General features: G+C 43.9%; 1 protein-coding gene across 4 annotated transcripts in view; it reads left to right on the top strand.

Moving 5' to 3' along the window:
• The first annotated feature begins 6,555 nt into the window (after positions 1-6,555).
• The window catches only part of B3GNTL1 (UDP-GlcNAc:betaGal beta-1,3-N-acetylglucosaminyltransferase like 1), a 109,741-nt gene continuing 93,041 nt past the window's right edge, over positions 6,556-23,255 (top strand). For 3 of the 4 annotated variants that reach the window (XM_065911178.1, XM_065911177.1, XM_065911176.1), the window contains exons 1-3: positions 6,556-6,634; positions 8,265-8,381; positions 8,482-8,581. In XM_065911178.1, coding sequence (XP_065767250.1) covers positions 6,572-6,634; positions 8,265-8,381; positions 8,482-8,581 — 280 coding nt within the window. In that variant the 5' untranslated portion in view covers positions 6,556-6,571. The remainder of the gene's footprint in view (positions 6,635-8,264; positions 8,382-8,481; positions 8,582-23,255) is intronic. The other variant, XM_065911179.1, reaches the window with a different exon arrangement.

The following is a 23,255-nucleotide window of genomic DNA, read 5'->3' as shown; positions in this document are numbered from 1 at the left end:
TCAACTCCAGGGGGAGTGAATGACCCACCAGTTGAGCATGCATGCTGTCGCTTCTGTTGTGTCCAACTCTTGGCGACCCCATGGACTGTAGCCTGCTGGGTCCCTCTGTCCATGAGATTCTCCAGGCAAGAATACTGGAGTGGGTTGTCATTTCTTCCTCCAGGGGATCTTCCCAACCCAGGGCTCAAACCTACATCTCTTACATTCCTGCATTGGCAGGCTGGTTGTTTACCACTAGCGCCACCTGGGAAGCCCCGCCGACTGAGAGTTGAGGCCAAAAACTCTACCTGTTCATGACTTTGTGGTTTGGGCCTGCATAGTTCTCCATGAAGACCCCTTTCGCTTCCTCTTTCTTGGCCTCCTGCAAGTCACCGAGACTCACCAGTCCAGTCAGCATCCGGATCCTCGTGCCAGGAAACCTACAATTCACGAGCATCAGCACAGTTTATCAGCAGTGCCTCTCATTGCATTTATTAGATCTCTGTATGCTTATAGATCTTCTCAGGAGGAAACCCTGACTTACCTTTCAGCCAGTCGGCTGTGGGCCGGCAGAGAACTGATGGAGATCTCTCAGCAGGCTGGTTGCAAACTTGGGATTTGTTGAATCGCTAGTTGGAACGCTAATCATTAGGCTGGGACAGACTGGAAAGAGTCAGTGTTCTGGGGCCAATGCTCCTTCCTTCTGAAGTTTGGCAATGCTTGGTGTTGCTGGTTATTATTTCTTGTTTTTCCGTATCGTTAGCTCAGGAAGCTCAACAGTCATGCTGACAGACACATGGACAGTGCAGAAATGCCAGACATGGCCTCAAGAGACAAGTATTGCTTTAAAATACTCTTGCCTTTGAGTGTTTTTTTTTTTTTTTAATTAAATGCTCCCATTTGGTTAGGCTCTATCCATTTTAGAACTTTACAGTATGTACAGAAGTGATGCCAAGTGCCCTTACAGAGAGATCTCCCTGCTTGGGAAAGGCAAATAAGTCATGGACATCGGTGACCAGTGAGAGGGCTCGACTCGGGGAGGGGTTCTCACAAACTGCAGCTGTGATGGTCTACTCACTTGTCCTGGGCAGTAGGGCCTGGGCAGGACATGTGAGAGAAGAACCCCCGCCCAGCTCCCAATGTGGGTTCCAGCGGGGGATGACATGAGCCCAGGGTTGTCAAACAGTCCAGTTCTAAGAGAAGCCAGGACCCAAACACTGTGGGACTGCTAAGAGGTTGGATGTGGCTACGGGAAGGGGAGGCTTGTAGCCCCACCCACAGCCTTAGAACTGGACCATGTGAATTCCAGGAGAGCCTGAGTTATCAACTGACTTTACTGACCACACCAATCAAAATAACCAGCAGTTTATCCAGACAGAATATACCTTGTTCAGTCACTAAGTTGTGTCTGACTCTTTGTGACCCCAGGGACTGCAGCACTCCAGGCTTCCCTGTCCTTCACCATCTCCTGGAGCTTGCTCAAACTCAGATTCATTGAGTCAGTGATGCCGTCCAACCATCTCATCCTCTGTCATCCCCTTCTCCTCCTGCCTTCAGTCTTTCCCAGCATCAGGGTTTTTTCCAATGAGTCAGCTCTTTGCATCAGGTGGCCAAAGAATATACCTGGGGTTAGGCAATTTCTACACCAACCATATGAAATTTTGAGTTATTCGATAACATTATTAGGACTCTGGCTGGGCTCCCCCAGTGGCACTAGTGGTAAAGAACCCACCTGCCAATGTAAGGAGACATAAGAGGCTCGGGTTCGATCCCTGTTTCGGGAAGATCCCCTGGAGAAGGGCATGGAAACCCAGTCCAATATTCTTGCCTGGAGAATTCCATGGACAGAGGAGCCTGAGGGGTTATAGTCCATAGGGTCACAGAGTCAGACATGACTGAAGCAAGTTAGCACAGCACAGAACTCTAACTAGATCTAGTGTAGGCACCATCTCATTTTCTAGATTTTGTTATGAGTAGACTGTCCTGCATGCATTCATTCATTCTTTCCTTCTTTCCTGGTCAGGTACCCTATGCCATCTTGTTCTGAGATAGAGGCCCCAGTGAACAGCTGAGCAGTGTTTTCACGGACCTAGCTTCCCAGAGCGAGTGAATCAACTTGGGGATTTCAGGGACAAGGGTGAAGGGGGAGCAGGGCCATGCGGTCTGCCCGGGGAAGCCCCCCCACCTCTGCTTCACCAGGCTGCGGGCTGAGGTGCCCTGGATGCAGGTGTGCAGAGCCAGACAGGGGCTCGCTCTTGGGAACCAGCTCCCCCATTTCCCAGCCTCCCGTCCTGGCCCTGCATCGGCAGCCGGCTCACGTGGCTGCTGGCCTCTGCCAGCCGCAGAGAGCTGGCAGTGGACAAAAAGACGGTCCCTGCCCCCACCAAGGCAGCAGCTTAGGGGGAGACAGTGCAGTGAGTACTTAGGGCAAGGACCCACGCAGATGGGCCGGGGCGGGGGGCGGTGGGGTCTCTGAGGAAGTGAGCCATGGGGGAGGCCGAAATTGAGAAAAGAGAAAAGTCTGTCAGTGTTGGTACTTGCCCCGTCATGCTGGGGTTTTGTGCACTGATTTTCCTCCCTGCCTTTCATCGCCTGGGACTCCTCAAGCTGGTGGGTCCAGGACAGGTCCCTGGAAGGGAGGAGGGGGTTGTGATGGTGGGGCGCTACCCAGAACCGTGAAGGAGTCAGAGCTTTCCCTCCACTTCAAGCTAATGGGATGGCCAGCTGGTCACATTCTTTAGGTGCTGACTGAAAATACAGGCTCCTGTGCATATTGTGTGTGTGTACATGTGTACTCAGTCACGTCCAACTCTTTGTGACCCCAGGGACTGTAGCCTGCCACGCTCCTCTGTCCATGGGATTTTCCAGGCAAAAATACTGGAGTGGGTTGCCATTTCCTCCTCCAGGGGATCTTCCCAACCCAGGGATTGAACTGGTGTCTCTTCCATTGGCAGGTGGATTCTTTACCACTGAGCCACTTGGGGAAGGCCCCAAAGGAGATTATTACTTGCAGGAAAAGCAGTGGTCAGAGGGTCAAGATTAGCGTGTGTGTGTGTAGGGGGTGTTCCTGGAGCCTCCACTCTCCTGGGGGTGACGCAGTGGGGCCCTGATGGACACTGGTGTGCAGGAGGAATAAGCTAGAGGCAGCAAGCAAGCCCGCTCTTCCTCCTGAAGGGCATCATGACCTCATTCCTCAAGGCTACTCAGAAAAAGCCCAGGTAACCAGGGCACCCAGCTGAGTGGGGAGGAGCTCGGGACACCCATGCAGGAGTATCTCCCAACAAAGGCCAGTTAAGGAAGTTTTGAGATCCAACCTCAGGTCTCGAGGGGGTTCAGGGAGGCAGCACTGAAGGCCTGGCGATGCTGTCGTCAGTCCACATACAGGCCACCGATTCCTTGGAGGCTACTGGGTGACCTGGTGACCCTGTTCCCTTATCAAGGTCAGGGTCCTGCCTACCTCTTAGGCCTGATGATATGTGTGTGTGGGCAGCACCCCGGTGTGGAGCCAGCCCTAGCAGGCAGGAGGCCCAGCTGTGGGCTGAGGGGACAGACAGTTCCTTATGGGGAGGGATGGCTAACATTTCCCTCTTTGCATCCTGCAAACTCTCACTCTGCCCCATAAAAGGGGAAACTCACCGCTGGACCTGGGCTTCCCAGGTGGCTCAGCAGTAAAGGATCCGCCTGACAATGCAGGAGATGAAGGGAATGCGGGTTCGATCCCTGGGTTGAGAAGATCCCCTGGAGGAGGAAATAGCAACCCACTCCAGTGTGCTTGCCTGGAGAATCCCACGGACAGAGGAGACACAGGGTCGCACACAGTTGGACATGACTGAGTGACTGAGCACACACACAGGCACTGCTGAATCCAGCCCCACGGTGCACTCCACTTCTACGTCACCCCACTTCTGGGGTGGTCTCCTCACTAACAGCCTGGCCCTGGCCTTGACAGTGACACCAGCAGCACTGGCAGGTGGCCCTTAAAGCCTCTGGTATCCCCACTCTTCCGCCAAGTTCTAGCAGATGTGAATTTATCCAAGCCTCTGCTCCCACACATGATATTTTCCTGTTAACATGTAGGAGGAAGATGTCTGGTTGGCCTCTCCTGGCCTTTCACTGAATACCCAAGGGCCTCAGGCACTAGCACCCTGGCTATGCACATAGCTCCCGCAGGCACCTGGCGCCCACCTGTGCGTCATCCCAAATTTGAAGAGCAGTTGCTAAAATCATTCCAGAAGGATCCACATGTGCTAACTGTACAACAGGGCGGTTGGCGGGGATGCTGTTTTGAGTTTCCATCTGCCTTCCTGATCGCACATCAGGCTCCTCTGGCCCCTTGCTCCACCCTTCCGACATTCCTGGTCCTGATTCAAGTCCAGCCACTGCACACAGTTCTGGGCAGGTCTCACCTGGCCTATGGTGTGCTATGCACGCCAGTACTGAGGGCCACCTGTGGGATCCTGAAGTCACTACCCAGAAGTGCAGCAGAGGTAAGGTTTCCTTCCCTCTCGCTCAGGTGGTCAGCTCTCCAGGTCTCTGGGAAGGTCTGGGTGCTCAGCTCCAATGTCCATGATGGGGCAACACAGCATGCTGGTCCTGGACTGTCTCCTCCCCTGCCTTATTCCCCGGCTCCAACTTCCTGGGAACAAAAGCCCAACTCAGGCTAAGGGGGTCAGCATCCAGGACACACAAACGTTCTATGTGATACTTGAATGCTCCTGTCAAATCCATACCAAATGTTTGCCCAACTGTTAGTTGAATGCTTCCTGTGATGGGAACCTCATTACTTTCCACAGCTGGTAAAAAGTCTAGCCTGTTTCTTAACTCAATACAGTCAGTCTCAACTAGTCAACTAATCATTTAAAAAAAAAAAATGAGAGAGGAGCAGACAGGACACTGGTGCACACGACACTGTCACACAGCCGGCTGCTCCCTTGTGAATGGATTCATTATCAGGGCACTTTGACCACCACAGGCAGCCTGTCTTCACCCATTCAAGTGCACTGCCTCCATGGTCAGGCAGTTCCTGACCTCCCAGCAGTATTACTGCCCAGCAGAGGTCCAGCTGGAGCACTGTTGGGGTCTGTCCCCTCAGGAAACTCGGACAGGACGCTTGCTTGGTGGTCTTGCAGTGTGGGCTGTAGGGAAACATCCAGCGGCTGGCTTTAAAGCTTGACTTCACTCTTCATGGGCGTGCCCAGGGCAGACACATTCTGACTCTGGGTCCAGTGTGGTCAAGCCTAGACCTAAGCCCATCTTTGCCGCCTACACCCACATCGTAAGAGGGCTTTTAAATGTTGGAGGCCCTGGCAGTTGGCACTGGGTTTTCTGAATATAACCAGGATTTGCCAACAGTCTGCAGAAACAACATTTAAAAATAAAGAAAACTGTCACTCACGGGGTGAGCCAAGAGCTTTGGGAGACCTGCATCACTTCCTCTCCAGAGGCCCATGACTTTGTCACCTCCTCATCCTACCCTATGTTCATGTCCCTCGCGGTGGGGGGCGGGGGGGGAACGGGGTGGGTTGGTGTGTCAGGCCTCATAGCCTGGCCCCTCTGTTGAGAATCTTCCTACCATGAGGAAAAGAATCTCAACGTCACCCCCGTCCCCAGCCAAATCCTGCACTTTTGAAGTGCCTCTTGGCACTCTGAATGTTTGCAAAAAGCAGACTCTAGCCAAATTTTTATTAGGGGGAAGGCAGTGAAAAGCAAACTTCTGGCAGCAGGAGATGTGCAGGAAGCAAGACAGGAGCAGCCAAGCCCAATTCTGATAGCGTGTGCTGTGGAGTGGAGGTGCCAGACGCCGTGGGGACCCCTTATCTCTTCCTCCCACTGATTACTGAGGCAGTCCAGCTCCAAAGCCCACAGCACGATCTGGAAGTTACAATGTGACTTTTTACCGGGTCCCTTAAAATGGAACTATTCCTAACATACCAACCCTTGGAGCACACCAGGTCCTTGGAAACAAATCCTCAGATTGCTTTTGTCCCATTATAGATAAGGGTGGATTTTTCACTCATCTGGCCTAAGCGTTCCAATTTTTACAACGGGCTTTGAAAACATTGATGCAATTTAAGGAACAATGACATTTGAAGTAATGCTTGCAAGACATGAAACAGCAGTTCGGCTTTGTCATAATTGCTGGTTTGTCGAATGATTTGCATTCAACGTTAGTTTGAGTGGTGAAGGCTATGAAGTTGTGCTCACTGACCCGATGGGTCGGGACGCCCGCGTGACAGCCGGTGCACTCGGGCGCCGCTGAGGCGCCCCGTTCCCCGAGCAGGGGAGCAGTCACCTGCTTTTCACACAGCGCCTTTTCATGTCAGACGGCGCAGAGTCCTCCCACCGACCCCACCTCCTGCACGACCCATGCACTCCAGTAACACAAGCGTCCCTGAAGACAGAGGAGCTGCCAGCTCTCTCGGGAGCCCTCCCGCCCCTCTAGGCCGCGCCTCTCCATTGCCTGCGGGTCCCCGCTTGATCGACGTCCCTCTGAGCCAATCGGAGGCGCTCGGCCTCGGTCCCGCCTCCCGGCGAGCCGCCCGCGCAGGCGCTGTAGCCCGAGGTGGGCGGGGCAGCCCGAGGAGCGCGCGCCATGCAGGCCAGGGGGTACCCAGCCGCCGGGGAGATCGGCCCGACTAGCGCCCCCGCCCAAGTGGTAGGTGCCCGGCTGGCGGTGTTTGTGTGGGGGCGCCCCGCCCCTCCCCGGCCCTGCCCGCCCCTCTGCTCCAGTTCAGGTCCCAGTCTGTCAGACTCGCTTCCGCATCCGCTCCTCGCTTCACCCCTCGGTCCCCCTCACCTCCATCCCTCTACTCTCCGCCCCTTCTCCTCTCTTTTCACCTCCATCCCTCTTCCCTCCATCCTCCTCTTCTCCGCCCTGCTCCATTCCTCCATCCTTCTCCCCTCCTTCGTCCCGGGTCTCCGTTTCACACACTAACACCACCTCTTCTCTTGGGCAGCCTATGAGGATCTCCGCCCAAATAAACGTTTAAGCACTAGCAAGCGTGTGGACAGAGTAATCTAGGCTCATCTCTGGCAGAAATTCACATTATGTTTTGTATTGTAGATCTTGAGAACAGTAAAAATATTCTCTCCTTTTTTCCTTTAAAAAATAATTCCAAAGTAAGGATGTAAGTAAGTTAGGGAGATACTTTTGTGGATAACATAAAATAAATAAAAATACAATAAATAAATAAATAAAAATACAATAAAAAAAAAACACTGTTGAATTAGATCTTCAGAGTAAAGAACTTGCCTTGATGGAACTGTATTTTCGGTTCTTGTATCTATGAGCTTTTCATAACCATATTCAGATTTAGCATTTAAAAATCCTGTCTATGTTTTGTATAGATGTATTTGCACATGTGTGTGCATACATGCATATGTACACACTCACTTGGATGACCTGTTTCTGTTGTCTTGTTTAAGAATATGTCCACTCTTCTTTAAGGTAAAACTCAAAAGAGTGAGGACTGACTGTAACTTCTATTTTCATACCCAAAGTCTGTATTGCTTAATGTGACAGTGTATACAGAAGACAAATCCTGTAATCAGTTGTTTTATTGGCACTCAGGTTTCACTGTTTTTACTTTATAACACTTCAGAAATGTTTGTTTTATGTGGGCCCTGTGAGAAGAGGACAGTGCCAAAGTGTCCTAAACTGATAGGGCAAAGGAAGAGAGAGCTGGAGGGAGGTTACCTCCCTTTTCCCCAACCCTGTCCCCATACTTTGTTAAGAAAATTTGTGTGTATTAGTGTCTGACTCTTTGGGACCCCAGGGACTGTAGCCCTTCAGGCTCCTCTGTCCATGGAATTCTCCAGGCAAGAATACTGAAGTGTAGGGGGTATTTAAAAGGGTTTCTTTGTTGCAGTTCCTCTAACATCATGGTTTACTGAAAATGCTTATTTCATGAGTGGGTTCAAAGATACACAGATGCTTGTTTCAACCAAAATGATGATGTTTCTGACCACTGATTGGGAACCACATGAATTTGCCATTGAATTGGGAACATTTTTGATGCTTTCAGATTTTGTTTCCTTTTTAAAAGCAATCAAAAAGACCAATTCAGGGAAATCTAAGACAACAAATCTTGAGAGGAGGCGTAGGCACCTTTTGTTTGTCAGGTCGTCCTCTCCCTGGAATCCTTATTCTGGGTTGTTCTGTAAGTCATGCCTTGAGCTTTGAAAATGAGCATTGTGCAGATGGTAATGGGGAAGTAAATTAAGAGTCTTGGAAAGAGAATTAAGTTTCCACACTTGTTTCTCAATTCATTTGTTTTGAATTCCAGTCTGTTATCCTCCCGGTCCATGACGCTGAACCGTGGTTGGACGAATGCTTGGGGTCGGTTTTGCAGCAAGACTTTGAAGGCTCCATGGAGCTCTCCATTTTTAATGATGCCAGTAAGGTATTTACAGACTTCCTGTTGGTCAATTAGCCTTAGTGTAAGTCACCTCTGACCGTTTGGAGGAAAGTTTCCTGACCTGCCAACCTCCTCATGCTTTCAGGACAAGTCCATGACTATCATCGAAAAATGGAAAAAGAAGCTGGAAGGTTCCGGCATCCTCGTGGTCATTGGAGGGCATGATTCTCCTTCTCCCCGAGGAGGTCAGTAACCATGTTTAGTTTATTATTCTTATCAACTTATGTACTTAAATAGTTTCCTGTTGTTCAAATCTTGGTGAGAAGTATGCTAAGTAATATTGGAGTGTACCACTTATTAAGGACCTGGTAGGCCTGGCTTTCTTCTGCTTCAGTGAGGATTTGTGTACGACCTCTGCTCATTCTTTTTTTTTTATTTTTTATTTTGTATTGGGGCATAGTCAATTAGCAATGTTGAGGTACTTTCAGGTGAACAATGAAGGGACTCAGCCATTCACATACAGGTATCCCTTCTCCCCCATACTCCCTTCCCATCCACTCTGCCACATCACATTGAACCCCTGCTCGTTCTTTACTTATTTAGCCTAACAGAAAGCCCTTAAGTGTTTTTATTCCTGGTGTGATTGGTCATTATTGATCATTTCTAATTCTTTTTTTAAGTTTTATTTTATTTTTGGCTGTACGGGGTCTTCATTGCTGTGTGTGGACTTTCTCTAGTTGTGACCAGCAGGGGCTGCTCTTTGCGGTGCCCCGGCTTCTCACTGTGGAGGCTTCACTTGTGGAGTATAGGCTCCGAGCACACTGGCTTTAGTAACTGTGGTCTGTGGGCCCTAGAGCATGGGCTCAGTAGTTGTGGCCCATGGACTTAGTTGCCTCTCGGCATGTGGGATCTTCCCAGACCAGGGATCAAACCAGTGTCCCCTGCATTTCTAGGCGGATTCTTAACCACTGAACCATCAGGGAAAAAAAAGTGAAAGTTGCTCAGTTGCCTCCAACTCTTTTCGACCTCAAGCCCACCAGGTTCCTCTGTTCATGGAGTTCTCCAGACAAGAATACTAGAGTGGGTAGCCATTCCCTTCTCCAGGGGATCTTTCCAACCCAGGGATTTAACCCAGGTCTCCCACATTGCGGGTGGATTCTTTACCATCTGAGCCACCAGGAAGCCCTGGAGCACCAGGGAAGGACCCTCTAATTCTTAAAATTCTTTTCTTGTGACATTAGATTTGTTTTTGTCCATTTAAAAAACAGTCTTCTTAAAGAATCAGCTTTTGGTTTTATTGATTGTTTATATTGTTTTTCTTTTTCCTATTTTTGTCTGTTTTCTATTTCCACTCTGAATTGCATTATTTTCTTCTTTTCTGCTTATTTTGGGTTTAATTTATTCTTTTTATAATTCTTAAGGTGAAAGCTGAGGTCACTGGTTTGAGACCGTTCTCATTTTCCCAAACAGGCATCTAGTGATATAAACTGTCCCCTAAGTATCGCATTAACATCTCACAAATTCTGATATGTTGTGTTTTAATTTTCATTCAGCTGCAAAATACCTTCTAACATCCCCCTTTGATTTTTTATTTGATTTATGGATTATTTGAAGTAGAGTATTTAGTTTCCAAATATTTGAGGGATTTTCCAGATATCTTTATATTATTTATTTCTTATTTTAACTCTTCTGACGTAAGAGAACATACTTTTTTGATGTGATTCTTTTAAGTTTAGTAAGATTTACTTTACAGTCCAGGATAAGGCCTATCTTGGCAAATGTTCTGTGTGCACTTGACAAAGTTGTGTATCTGCTGGTGTTGGGTGGAGTTTTCTGTAAAGGCAAATCCAGTTGAACACAGTCTTGTTTAAATCTTCTGTATCCTTGCTGATGCAAGGTCTGCTTGTTTTATCAGTTACTGAGAGGGGGTATTGAAATCTCCAACTCTAATTGTAGATTTATTATTCTTTCTTGCTGTTCTATCATTTTTGGCTTTATGTATTTTAAATTTTACTCTGTTAAAATTTGAGACTGCTGTGAAGAATTGACCCCTTCATCATTATGAATAACTCTCTTAATCTCTGGTAATGTTCTTTGCTCTGAAATGTACTTTTTTTGATATTAATTTAACTGCTCTGGCTTTATTTTGACTAGTGTTAGCATAGTGTATCTTTTCCATCATTTTTTTCTCTTAACCCATTCCTGTCTTTATATTTAAAGGGTGCCATTATAGATTCTTGTAGGGGCTTCCCAGTTGGCGCTAGTGGTAAAGAACCGGCCTGCCAGTGCAGGAGATTTAAGAGCCATGAGTTCAATCCCTGGGTCAGGAAGATCCCCCAGTGGAGGGCATGGCAATGCACGCCAGTATTCTTGCCTGGAGAATCCCATGGCCAGAGGAGCTTGGCAGGCTACAGTCCATAGGGTCACAAAGAGTCGGGCGTGACTGAAGCGACTTAGCATGCACGCACACGTAGACAGCATATGATCATGCTTTTAAAATCTGATCTGACAATCTCTGCCTTTTAACTGGGATGTTTACATTAGATACATGTAATGTGATTATTGATATGGTTAGATCTGAGTCTCTCTTCTTGCTATTATTTTGTTAGTCATATCTGTTTTTCATTCCATTTTGCTTTTTTTCTGCCTTTGTTTGGGTTAATCAAATATCTTTTATAACAGTGTTTTTGAAATATAATTTATATACCACATAAGTCATCCATCAAAATATATAATCAAGTTGTTTTTAAGTAGGTTCACAGATGTGTGCAACCACCACCACAGTCAATTTTAGAGCATTTTCATCACCTCAAAAAGGAATCCTGCATCCTCTAGTTGTCACTCTCCATGCCTCTTCCTCCCAGTTCTATGCAACCACTGATTTACTTTCTGTCTATAGAGTTGCCTATTTTGGACATTTCAGATAAACTGAATCATATAATATGTGTTATTTTTGTGACTGGTTTCTTTCATTTTTCAGTGTTTTTAAGGTTCATGTTGAGGCATGTATTAGTACTTCATTCCTTTTTACGAGAGAATAATGTTTAATGGTATAGGTGTACCACATTTTGTTTATCCATTCACCAGTTGAGGCACATTTGGGTTGGTCTACTTTTAGGCTGTTGTGAAGCATGCTAGTGTAAACATTTGTGTATAAATTTTTGTTTGAACACAGGTTTTCAGTTTCTTTGGGCATATACCTTGTCGTTGTATTGCTGGGTCATATTGTAATTCTTTGTTTTAACATATTGAGGAACTGCCGGACTATTTTCCACATTGGCTGCACCATTTTACAGTGCCACCAGCCATGTATGAAGGTTCCAGTTTCTCCATATCCTCACCAACACTTCTTATTTTCTGGGTTTATTTTTGTTATGGCCATTCTAGTGGGTATGAAATGGTTTCTCATCTCATTGTGGTTTTGATTTGCTTTTCCCTTCTGACTAATGATATGGAACCTCTTTTTGTGTTTGTGTTGGCCATTTGTATATCGTCTTAGGAGAAATGTTTATTCAAGTCATTTTCAAATTTGTGCATTTTAAAATTTGATTGTCTTTTTTGTTGTTGAGCTGCAAGTTCTTTACATATTCTGGATACTAGACTCTTATCAGATATATGATTTTCAGATATTTTCTTTGGGTTGGGCTGTCTTTGGGTTGTCTTCTCACTCTCCTGAGAATATCCTTTGATGCACAAAAGTTATAATTTTGATGAAATCCAATTTATTCTTGTTGTCATTACATGTACTTTTGGTGTCATATCTAAAAAAATCATTGCCAAATCAAAGTCATGAAGATTTACTCCTTTGTTTTTTTCAAAGAATTTTATAATTTGAGCTTTTCTATATAGGTGTTTGTTCCATTTTGAGTTCATTTTTTATATAGTGTAAAGTAAGTATAACTTCATTCCTTTGCATGTAGATGTTGAACTGTTCTGACAGTATTTGTTTCAGACTGTTCTTTCTTCATTGAAAGTCTTGGTACCCTTTTGAAAATCAGTTCAGTTCAGTTGCTCAGTCATGTCCTACTCTTTGTGACCCCATGGACTGCAGCATGCCAGGCTTTCCTGTCCTTCACCAACTCCTGGAGCTTACTCAAACTCATATCCATTGAGTCGGTGATGCCATCCATCTCATCCTTTGTCATTCCCTTCTCTTCCTGTCTTCAATCTTTCCCAGCATCAGGGTCTTTTCAAATGAGTCAGTTCTTTGCATCAGGTGGTCAAAGTATTGGAGTTTCAGCTTCAACATCAGTCCTTCTAATGAATATTCAGGACTGATTTCCTTTAGGGTTGACTGGTCGGATCTCCTTGTAGTCCAAGTGACTCTCAAGAGTCTTCTCCAACACACAGTTCAAAAGCATCAATTCTTGAGCACTCAGCTTTCTTTAGTGTCCAACTCTCACATCCATACATGACTATTGGAAAAACCGTAGCTTTAACTAGATGGACCTTTGTTGGCAAAGTAATGTCTCTGCTTTTTAATAGGCTGTCTAGGTTGGTCATAATGTTTCTTCCCAGGAGCAAGCATCTTTTAATTTCATGGCTGCAGTCACCATCTGCAGTGATTTTGAAGCCCCCAGAAATAAAGTGTGTCACTGTTTACATTGTTTCCCCATGTATTTGCCATGAAGTGATGGGACCAGATGCCATGATCTTAGTTTTCTGAATGTTGAGTTTTAAGCCAACTTTTTACTCTCCTCTTTCACTTTCATCAACTAAAGAGGCTCTTTAGTTCTTTGAAAATTAGTTGCTGGAAATGAATGCCCTTTCTGGACTCTAAAGCCAGTAAGTGCCACACTGTTTTGATTACTATAGCTTTGTGGTAGGTTTTGATATTGGGAAGTATGAGTCTTTCAACTTTGTTTTCCTTTCTCAAAATTGTTTTACAATTTCATATGAACTTTGGGTGGGCTTCTCAGGTGGCACTAGTGGTGAAGAATTCACCTGCCAATGCAGGAGACATGAGTTTGATCCCTGGGTCAGGAAGATTCCCCAGAGGAGGGCATAACAACCCACTCCAGTATTCTTGCCTGGAGAATCCCATGGACAGAGGAACCTGGTAGGCTATAGTCCATGGGGTCACAAAGAACTGCACACAACTGAAGCGACTAAGCATGCACACATCCATGAACCTTAGGGTCAGTTTTTCCATGTTTTTAAGAAGGACCATTAGAATTTTGATGGGGGATGGCATTGAATCTGTAGATCTATTTGGTTTGTATTATCTCACTTTAACAGTAGTTAAGACTTCCAGTTCATGAACACAGAGTGTCTGTCCTTAGGTCTTCTTCGGTTTCTTTTATCAATGCTTTGTAATTTTCAAGGTACAAGTATTTCACCTCTTTGGTTAAATTAATTCTTCAGCATTTGTTTTTTCTTTGATCTTGTGAATGGAATTGTCTTTCTAATTTCCTTCTCAGATTGTTCATTATTAGTGTAAAGGGAAATTGATTTTCTTGCATGTTGGTCTTGTATCCTGAAACTTTGCTGTACTTGTTTATTAGCTCTAGCAGTTATTTTGTGTGTGAATTTTTAGGATTTTCTATATTTAAGATCATGTCATCTGCAACTGATTAGTTTTACTTCTTCCTTTTAATTGGTTGGTTTATTTCTTTTTCTGCCTAATTGCTTCAGCTAGAACTTCCAGTGTTTAGTAAGAGTGGGGAGAGGAGACATCTTTGTCTTGACCCTGATCTTAGGGGGAAAGCTTGTGGTATTTCACTTTTGAGTATAATGTTAGCTGTGGATTTTTATAAATACTGATTTATAATCATGCTGAGGAAGTTCCCTGCAATTGCTAGTTTATTGACTGTGCTTTTCTTAATCATGAAAGAAGATTTTGTCCATCCTTTTTTCTGTATCAGTTGAGATGATCATATAGGTTTTTTTTCCTTCAATTCTATTAAAGTATTATATTAACATTGATTGATTTCATATGATGAACTACCCTTGCATTACTGGAATAAATCCCACTGGGTCACGGTGTATAATCTTTCTAATATGCTGCTAGATTTAGTTTGCTAGTATTTTGTTGAAGAGTTCTATAAATATATTCATAAGGGATATTGGTATGTAGTTTTCTTCGGATGTATCTGTCTGGCTATAGTATCAGAGTAATGCTGGCTTCATAGAATGAGTTAAGAAGTGTTTTCTTTTCTTCTTTTTTATTTTTGGATGAGTTTGAGAAGGATTGTTGTTAATTCTCTAAATGTTTTGTAGAATTCATTAGTGAAACCATCTGATCCTAGCCTTTTTGTTGGGGGATTTTGATTACTGATTCAGCCTCTGTTTTTGTTATAGGTTTGTTCAGATATTTTATTTCTTCTTGAGTTAGTTTTGGTAGTGTGTTTATAGAAATTTGTATTTTTCATCTAAGTTTCTAATTTGTTGGCATATAGCTGTTCATAATATTCAATTATTATCTTTTTAGGCTTCTGTTAAGTTTAGTAGTAATGTGCACACTCTTTTTTGGGCCATTCTTCACAGCTTGTGGGATCAAACCCACACCCCCTGCAGTGGAAGTGCAGAGTCAACCACTGGACCGCCAGGGAAGTCCCCCCACTTTCATTTTTAATTTTAGTAATTTGAAGCATCTTTGTTCTTAGTGTACCTAAAGGTTTGTCAATGTTGTTGATCTTTTCAAAGAACCAACTTTTGGTTTCATTGAGTCTCACTTTTTTTTTTTTACTCTCTATTTCATTTGTCTCTGCTCTGATCCTTTTATTATTTCTTTCCTTCTGCTAGCTGTTTGTTTAGTTTGTTCTTCTTTTTCTAGTTCCTTAAGGTATAACATTAGGTTGTTGATTTGAGATCTCTTTTCTGTAGACATTTATAGCTTTAAATTTTCCTCTGAGCACTGATTTTGCAGCCTCCTATACGTTTTGGTATGCTGTGTTTTTATTTTGGGGCTTCCCTGGCAGCTCAGCTGGTAAAGAATCCACCTGCAGTGTAGGAGACCTTGGTTTGATTTCTGGGTTGAGAAGATCTCTTGGAAAAGGGATAGACTACCCATTCCAGTATCCTTGGGCTTCCGTGGTGGCTCAGACAGTAAAGAGTCCACCTGTGATGCGGGAGACCTGGGTTCAATCCCTGAGTTGGGAAGATACCCTGGAGGAGGGCATGGCAACCCACGCCAGTATTCTTGCCTGGAGAATCCTCATGGACAGAGGAGCCTGGTGGCCTGCAGTCCATAGGGTCACAGAGAGTCGGACACAACTGAAACAGCTAAGTACAGCACATTAGGTCTTTGAACATATTTATAGTGGTTACTTTGAGGTCTTTGTTAGATCAAACACCTGATGCTCTCGCTGGAAGTTTCTGTGCCTCTTCTTATTTGGTGTCTGGGTCGTGCGGTCTTGTTTCTTCACATGTCTCCTAATTTTGTTAGACACTGAACACATTAGATAACATGTCCCAGGTACTGGTTTCCCCTCTGTCTAAGGGTTGTTACTCTTATTGACTTATTTGCTTGTAAAGTGACTGCTCGGATCGCTTCAGTAAAGTCCGCTCCCCTGTGCCTGCAGTGTGAAACCTCTAGTGCTGTCTCAGGAACGCAGCGCCGGGTGTGCCCGCAGTCATCCTGAGGGGGCAGTGGTGTGGACTGACCTCTCTTTCCCTGACCGCACCCAGCTGTCAAGCTCTGCTTACTCCTGACTGCTTTAACTGTTTTCAGTTATACCTAGGGGCGTAAAAATAATTCAAGTGAATTTAAGCTCCTTCAAAGGAATAGTTCTTGAGGTCAGTGTTTAGTTTGTTCTGACCCCGGGAGGGCTCTTCCCAGCTGTCTCTTACCCGTTTATGTTTGACAAACTGGTCGTCCCACAGCTTAACCTGTATGGTCGATGAATCTATCAATCACCTCTTCCGGTGGCCTTTACTTCTGATTTGAGTATACCCCAGGACTTAAACTTCACACCTATTGCAAGTGAAGTAGGGGAAGGGCAGCAACCCCTTATCTCTCTTCATATGAACCGCCTACCCCACAAGCCAGGGCAAGGGCATTTGGGTCCCCAGTTTTCTTGGTGATACTACACCCAAGGTAGACAGAGCATCCAATGCAGCATGGGGGCTGGTGGGAAAAGGGAGCCCCACTTTTAAACTGCACTTGCCTGGGCCTCAACCTCAGCAACAGGTACCTGGAGTCAGGATGAGAAATGTCGATGCCCTGGCTCTTCCAGGAAAACAGCTTTTGAGAGGCCAAGCAGAAGAGGGAAGCTTGTATTTTTGGCTATACCTGTCTAGGGTGGGTTTCCTCCTTAGGGGGAGGGAAGGAGCAGATCTTAGCTCAAATATCTTGTTGTTGTTCAGTCACTCAGTTGTGTCCAACTCTTTGTGACCCCATGGACTGTAGCGTGGACTGCACCCAGACTTCTCTGTCTTTCACCATCTCCTGGAGTTTGTTCAGACCCATGTCCATTGTTATCAGTGATGCCATCCAATCATCTCATCCCCTAACGTCCTCTTTTCCTGCCTTCAATCTTCCCCAGGATTCAGGGTCCTTTCCAGTAAGTCGACTCGTTGCATCATGTGGCCAAAGTATTGGAGCTTCAGTTTCAGCATCAGTCCTTCCAGTGACTATTCAGGGTTGATTTCCTTTAGGATTGACTGTTTCGATCTCCTTGCAGTTCAAGAGACTCTCAAGAGTCTTCTCTAGTGCCACAGTTCAAAAGCATCAAGTCTTTGGCGCTCAGCCTTCTTTATGGTCCAACTCTCACATTCATGCATGACTACTGGAAAAACCATAGTTTTGACTAGATGGACTTCTGTTGGCAAAGTGATGCCTCTGCTTTTTAATACGCTGTCTAGGTTTGTCATAGCTTTTCTTCCAAGGAGCAAGCGTCTTTTAATTTCATGGTTGAAGTCACCGTCCACAGAGATTTTGGAGCCCAAGAAAATAAAGGCTGTCACTGTTTCCCTGTCTATTTGCCATGAAGTGGTGGGACTGGATGCCACGATCTTAGTTCTTTGAATGTTGAGTTTTAAGCCAGCTTTTTCACTCTCCTCTCTTACCTTTATCAACAGGCTCTTTAGTTCCTCTTCCCTTTCTGCCATAAGGGTGGTGTCATCTGCATATCTGAGGTCTTTGATATTACTGTTACTGAGTTTTAGTAGATTTTCTTGAATAAAATTTTTTTTTCCATTTGCTTGGTGCCCTTAGGGCTATTTCCAGAGACTGTAAATGGTTGGGTTTTTAAACATAAGTTTCATGGGAGGGGGGATCGGGATGGGGAATACATGTAAATTCGTGGCTGATTCATGTCAATGTATGACAAAAACCACTACAATATTGTAAAGTAATTAGCCTCCAACTAATAAAAATAAATGAAAAAAAAAAAAAGTTTCACCAGTTTTGCTGGCAAGCAGCTGTGGAGCTCTGCATGCTATCATACCAGCTCCGATCAAAATTCCTTCTGGTTCTACTTCATCTTCTTTGTTGGCTTATTAATTACAGTTCCCTTTTTTGCTGTTTCAATGGTTGATTTGAGTTTATAGTATGTACAACTTATCAAGTTCAGTCCCTCAAATGTGTGTAGAACTTCATGTATAGTGTGAGAACTGGACAGTGCATGTCCATTTCTCCCTTCCTACCTTTTTTGAGGCTGTTGTCATGCATTCTACTTTTACATGTGCTGTAGACCCCACAAATGTTGGTATTAACTTAAACAGTCAATCATCTTTTTAAGAGATTGAAATAAGAAAGAAAATTACTCATTTACTCATATAATTATGGTTTTCAGTGCTCTTCATTTCTTTGAATAGAGCCAGATGCCCATCTGTTTTTCCTTCTGCCTGAAGGACTTTTTAAAACATTTCTTGCAGTGATGGTCTGTTGGCAGTGAACTCTTAGACCTCTTGTATGTCTTTATCTGGTGCATTTGAGTGTTGGCTGGTGAATCCTGTGATGAAGAAATTTCATCACAAGCTTTATTATCCTTCCTTTAGTCCCTGCTTCTGCCCCCAGAGCCCTTCCCCATTCAGGTGAGCTTGTCTCTTGGGTAAGCTGCCTGTATGGTTTTGCCTTCCTCCCTTGTGCTTCCCTTCCGTTCGTCCTTCCATCTTCCTCTGTTCCTCTTTCTTTCTTATTTCAGAGTGGACGGGGAGAAGAGAAGGAGGAGGCCTTAGGTGGCTGGTCTTGTGTATTTGTGGGAGCAGCTTCTCCCATCCTGTGCTGCCTCCTTCTGCGGCACTTGTGCTTCACAGTGATGGAGGGACAGGGGGGCAGTCAGCTCACCAAACAGCAGTAGGTGGAGGAAAGAACATAGTCCAGAAGTTCTTGCCACGCAAGCCCCTGGACTGTGGTGTTGGTTTTCCTTCCATACCAGGATACGACCTCTTTCTGTCTCCTCTTGAGGTTCCTACGGTTTTTCAATTGGATGTTCAGAGCCTTATGATCTTTTGCCTCTAGTATCGACTTGGGTAGAGAGGGAAGACTCCCAGTTTCTTGGGTTCCCTGTCCTATCCAATGCCAACAGTTTATCACATTATCTTGGATTTTCTAGTTAGTCTAATCCTGAATAAATATTTTAATTTTGTTTCTTTATTTCTAATTTATTCTTTATTTTCATAAGTAGTATTGGGGTAGGAAGTCTAGAAGAACAATGTGGGATCACATTAACTAATCCTTTTATTGTGCTGGCTTAGTGGAAATGTTTGTAGTGTTTCCGTGTTACAAACATGATATTTGCAATTGCTTTCTGATAGATACTTTTATCAGGTACCTTGATATCTCTAATTTAGTAAGCCTTCAGAAAATGAGGTGTGAGTATAGAATTTAATTAAATGTCTTTTAAATATCTGTTAAGGTGATTGTTTTTTTTTCCTCCTAACATTTTTATTGTAGTAAATTACATTAGTATTTTTCTTAATAATGAATCACTCTTACAGTGCCAAAATTAATCAACAGTGACAGTATAGTGTTTTTATGCAATGAAATTGATCAGCTTTCTTAAGGATTTTTACACCTGTGTACATAGAGAACATTGGTTTGTAGTTTTCTTGTGTGAGTTACATGTCTGCTGGCTCAGTTTAGGTCTTGATAATGTAGCTTCGTAAGAGCAATGACTGCATAGAACAATTCAGCCCCCTTTTGTTTCAAACTCCCCAGTAAACTAGCTTCCAGCCTGCAATTAGATGGCAGGAAAACCATTTACTTACTTTCATGAATAAATGTCTGCTTTGACTAATTGCAGATTTTTTTAAAATAAAGAAAATGTGGTTTTTTTTAAAAATTTAGGCATATAGGAAAGTCTGCAATGAAATGTAAAAGCCCCACACCCTAGGAGCAACCAGTGTTTTTTAGTTCCTACTAGATTTATTTAACCCACAGAATCAGTTGATACTTGCTATGAAAGAGGAAACATTTAACCCACTGAAGGGACTTCACACTTCCCTTTCTCTTTTTTCCTCCCTCAGAGTTTTAGTTTGTTATAATATATTTATATTGTCAGCATTTATAATCTTCACATTCTGTTCTATAGCTCTTGTTGTTTTATATACTTGATTAATAAGTTGATTCCAACAGTTTAAACCTTGTAAAAACAACACTAGTGGTTTTTTTAAATAAGTAACTGTTCTTCACTGCAGACCACCTAGGGGATTAGACTTGGAAGAGGAACCGAAATGAATCTGCTGCTAACCCCATGCTGCACACTGAGGGGATTCCCAGGTGTCAAGATCTATGGAGCCTTTAAAAATCTTCTGCTTTATTCCCTTCTACTTTATATGCATATGCCATTGTTTGTTTTTTTTTCCCTTCGCTTTTTATTTTATTTAATTTTCTTTTTAATGTGTTTCTTTTTCATTTCTCTGGAATACTTCTTCAAGTAGTTTTTCCATATCTGGTATGTGGATGGTAAAATATTCAGGGTATTTACATGTTTGAAAATGTCTTTATTTTGTACTATGTTTATTTGACAGTTTAGCTGTGTATAGAATTCTAGGTGCAAAATATTTTTCCTTAGAATTTTGGAGTAATTGCCTCATTATTTGGTGTCTGCTGATTCTAGTAAGAAATCTTGTGTCAGTCTGATTCTTATTATTTTAAAGATATCTTTTCTGAAAGTGTCTAAGATTTTTCTCTTTATGTTTTGAGTTTTGAAATGTCATGCAGCTGGGTCAAGATGTGGTAGTTTCTTCATTTACCCTCGTTTCTATATAGAATGATTAGCTTTGCATTCTTAGCTTTAATTGTAATCTATTGTGCTTCCAGTAGTTTGACTTTACAATTTTCATGTAAAACTTGAGAATAAGTTTATATGCCTGCACAGGCTGCTAGAACTGAAGGTGGAGGCAGGACAGATGATAAGATTGGCTAGTGGACAGGTTCCTATAAGTTTTAGGAGTCATGTCTTTCTTTAAAAAGTAGTCTTCAATTTTGGCTGCATGTTAGAATAATCTAGGGGGCTTTAGGAAACCTGATGCCCAAGTCCTATCCTAAGATTTTCTTGTATAATTTGTGTGGGGTATAAACATAGCAGGGGGATTGTAAAAGAATCTTCCCAAGAGATACTGAGTTACATCCACTCCTTTATAACCCTCAGGAGTGTGCAGCTTCACCTCCACTCTATGGTGGGCTTGGTCTTGAGGGAGTCTTGTTAGCTCCTGACACAGCTGAAGGTTTGGGTTCCTCCTGGAATACCCCTCAGATGAGATCCAAGGGGGTGTTCGCTTTGAGATCCTGTTTGGATCCAGCAGGTGACTTGCCAACACACAGGGTCGCTGCTGCTCAGATCTTTTCCCGGTGAGGGGGTCAGTAGGGCTGTGGGGTAGGACTGGAGCATTCAGGGTAGCTCTCAGGGGAAAGGTGTGAGTGGGAGAGACAGTCCTACTTTCCCTACACCTCTCGTCCCGTAAGCCCCCTTCTTATCTTCCTGCATTCTCTCTGGTCCTTTCTTCCTGCACTGGGTGGTCAGGGGATTCGGTAGCTTTCTCTTGATGATTCTTGCTTGTGCCCCTTGCAAGTTCACATGGTTCTCGCCTGAGTCCTGGGAGGAGTGTGCTGCTATCCCTGGGGCACTTGCTGATTTACCTGGAGTTCATCCCCCACCCCCAAGTTGAGCTCTCTGGGGCCCGCCCTCTAACGGGTTTAAATATCTCTGAACACTAGCTCTTAAGGAATATGGTGCACTGTTCTGTGAAGGGGCTTATCCTCCCACTGAGGCAACCAGGATGAGTGCCCTTTGCTTTTCATAAAGCCTTTTGTAAAACTTCCAGCTAGTATTTTTGTTTTTGTTTCTTGGGGGGGGGGGGGGGGACAAGTAAAGGATGAATGTTGGTGAAGGTGAGTTAAGAAACAGTTGGGAAAAAAAAAAAAAGAAATAGTTGGGCTTTTGCGAATGAAACAAACTTCTCTCCCAAAATGTGCTCCCCTGCCCAGCCTTGTGTTCATCATAAATAGCAGCCAATGCCCTCCACCTAGGAAAGCAGAAAACTGTAGAAAATATTTTAGAAAAAAATTAAAAATCAGAAGTAATTTTAAAATCTTGGTCCTTTAAAAAAAGAAAGCTCTTTTTTTCTGCTTTTAGGAGGTTCCTATGGAAAGACTGTGTTCTTTGATATTGCACAGTGACCTCATGCAGAGGTGCCTGTTGGTGGATGAGGGCTCCAGGGTTGGGTCCACTGTACCTAACCCAGCCTTGATTTCCTTCTTTGTGAACAAGCCATATCAGTGCCCACGTGGGTGTTGGGAGGGCGTAGGACAAGCTGATGGGAGCAGGGTTCCAGAAGAGACCGCATGCAGTGGGCCCTCGAGAAGTCTAGCAGCTGTTCTGTTATTGTCTTCTTCCTCCTCCTCTTCTTCATCATCTGGTGCACATTTTTAATATATCCCCCCAAATATTTCTTATTTTCATTATCTTTAGTTTGTTAGAAATTATTTATAAACCAGTTGTTGTGGAGCGTCTATTTCAACTTCCTTCTGAAACATGCTGAAGAATTGATACTTTTGAACTGTGATGTTGGAGAAGAATCCTGAGAGTCTCTTGGACTGCAAGGAGATCCAGCCAATCAATCCTAAAGGAAATCAGTCCTGCATATTCATTGGAAGGACTGATGCTGAAACTGAATCTCCAGTACTTTGGCCACCTGATGTGAAGAGCTGACTCACTGGAAAAGACCCTGATGCTGGGAAGGATAGAAGGCAGGAGGAGAAGGGTATGACAAGATGGTTGGATGGCATCACTGATTCAACGGACATGAGTTTGAGCAAGCTCTGGGAGATGGTGAAGGACAAGGAAGCCTGGGAGTCCATGGGATGGCAGAGTCAGACACGACTGAGCAACTGAACAACAACTGTGAACAACCTTTGAAGATTTTTTTTAATTAAAATGTTTCACATCTTCCATAGCTGAATGAGAGTAAATGAAAGGCATTTTGATGACTGCTGTGATTGGTTGTATAATCTCCACTTTAAAAGCAAGTTGTTTTTTTTTTTTAAGCAAGTTTTGTCTTTCATAAAATGCTTTTTATAGAGTAGACATAACTTGAGCCACATCACATTTGTATGTATTCAATCAATAACAAAAGAGTAAATTGTAGTATTGTGAAGAAATGATTCTGCTGTCTCTTTGAGGTTGGATAAGGTGAATTCATGGGAATCCTGTGTTACACATTAGCAAAATGAAGTTAATTTGCTTATGTCAGAAAGGACACATTTTCCTATAATAATATTTTCTTAAATAGGCAATGTTATATTGACTATTGGATACTGTAAATCTGAAGTATCTATTTTTAGAAGTGTTGGGTATTTAAATTGGGTTAAGATTCATTTACTATTATTTCATATCATAGTAGAGCAAAACATTTCTTAATAATGTGGTCACTTGCTAAAATTGAAGTAAAACACAATCCCACCCTCTTCTCTCCAAGAGTAAGGAATGTTAATATCTCACCGAGGCGGGAGTTTTTCCTGCTGTGACCATG

This window comes from Muntiacus reevesi, chromosome 18 (genome assembly GCF_963930625.1).
Source record: "Muntiacus reevesi chromosome 18, mMunRee1.1, whole genome shotgun sequence".
NCBI lineage: Eukaryota > Metazoa > Chordata > Mammalia > Artiodactyla > Cervidae > Muntiacus > Muntiacus reevesi.
Note: the sequence above shows the minus strand (reverse complement) of the source record. Positions and strands in the feature narration are given on the sequence as shown.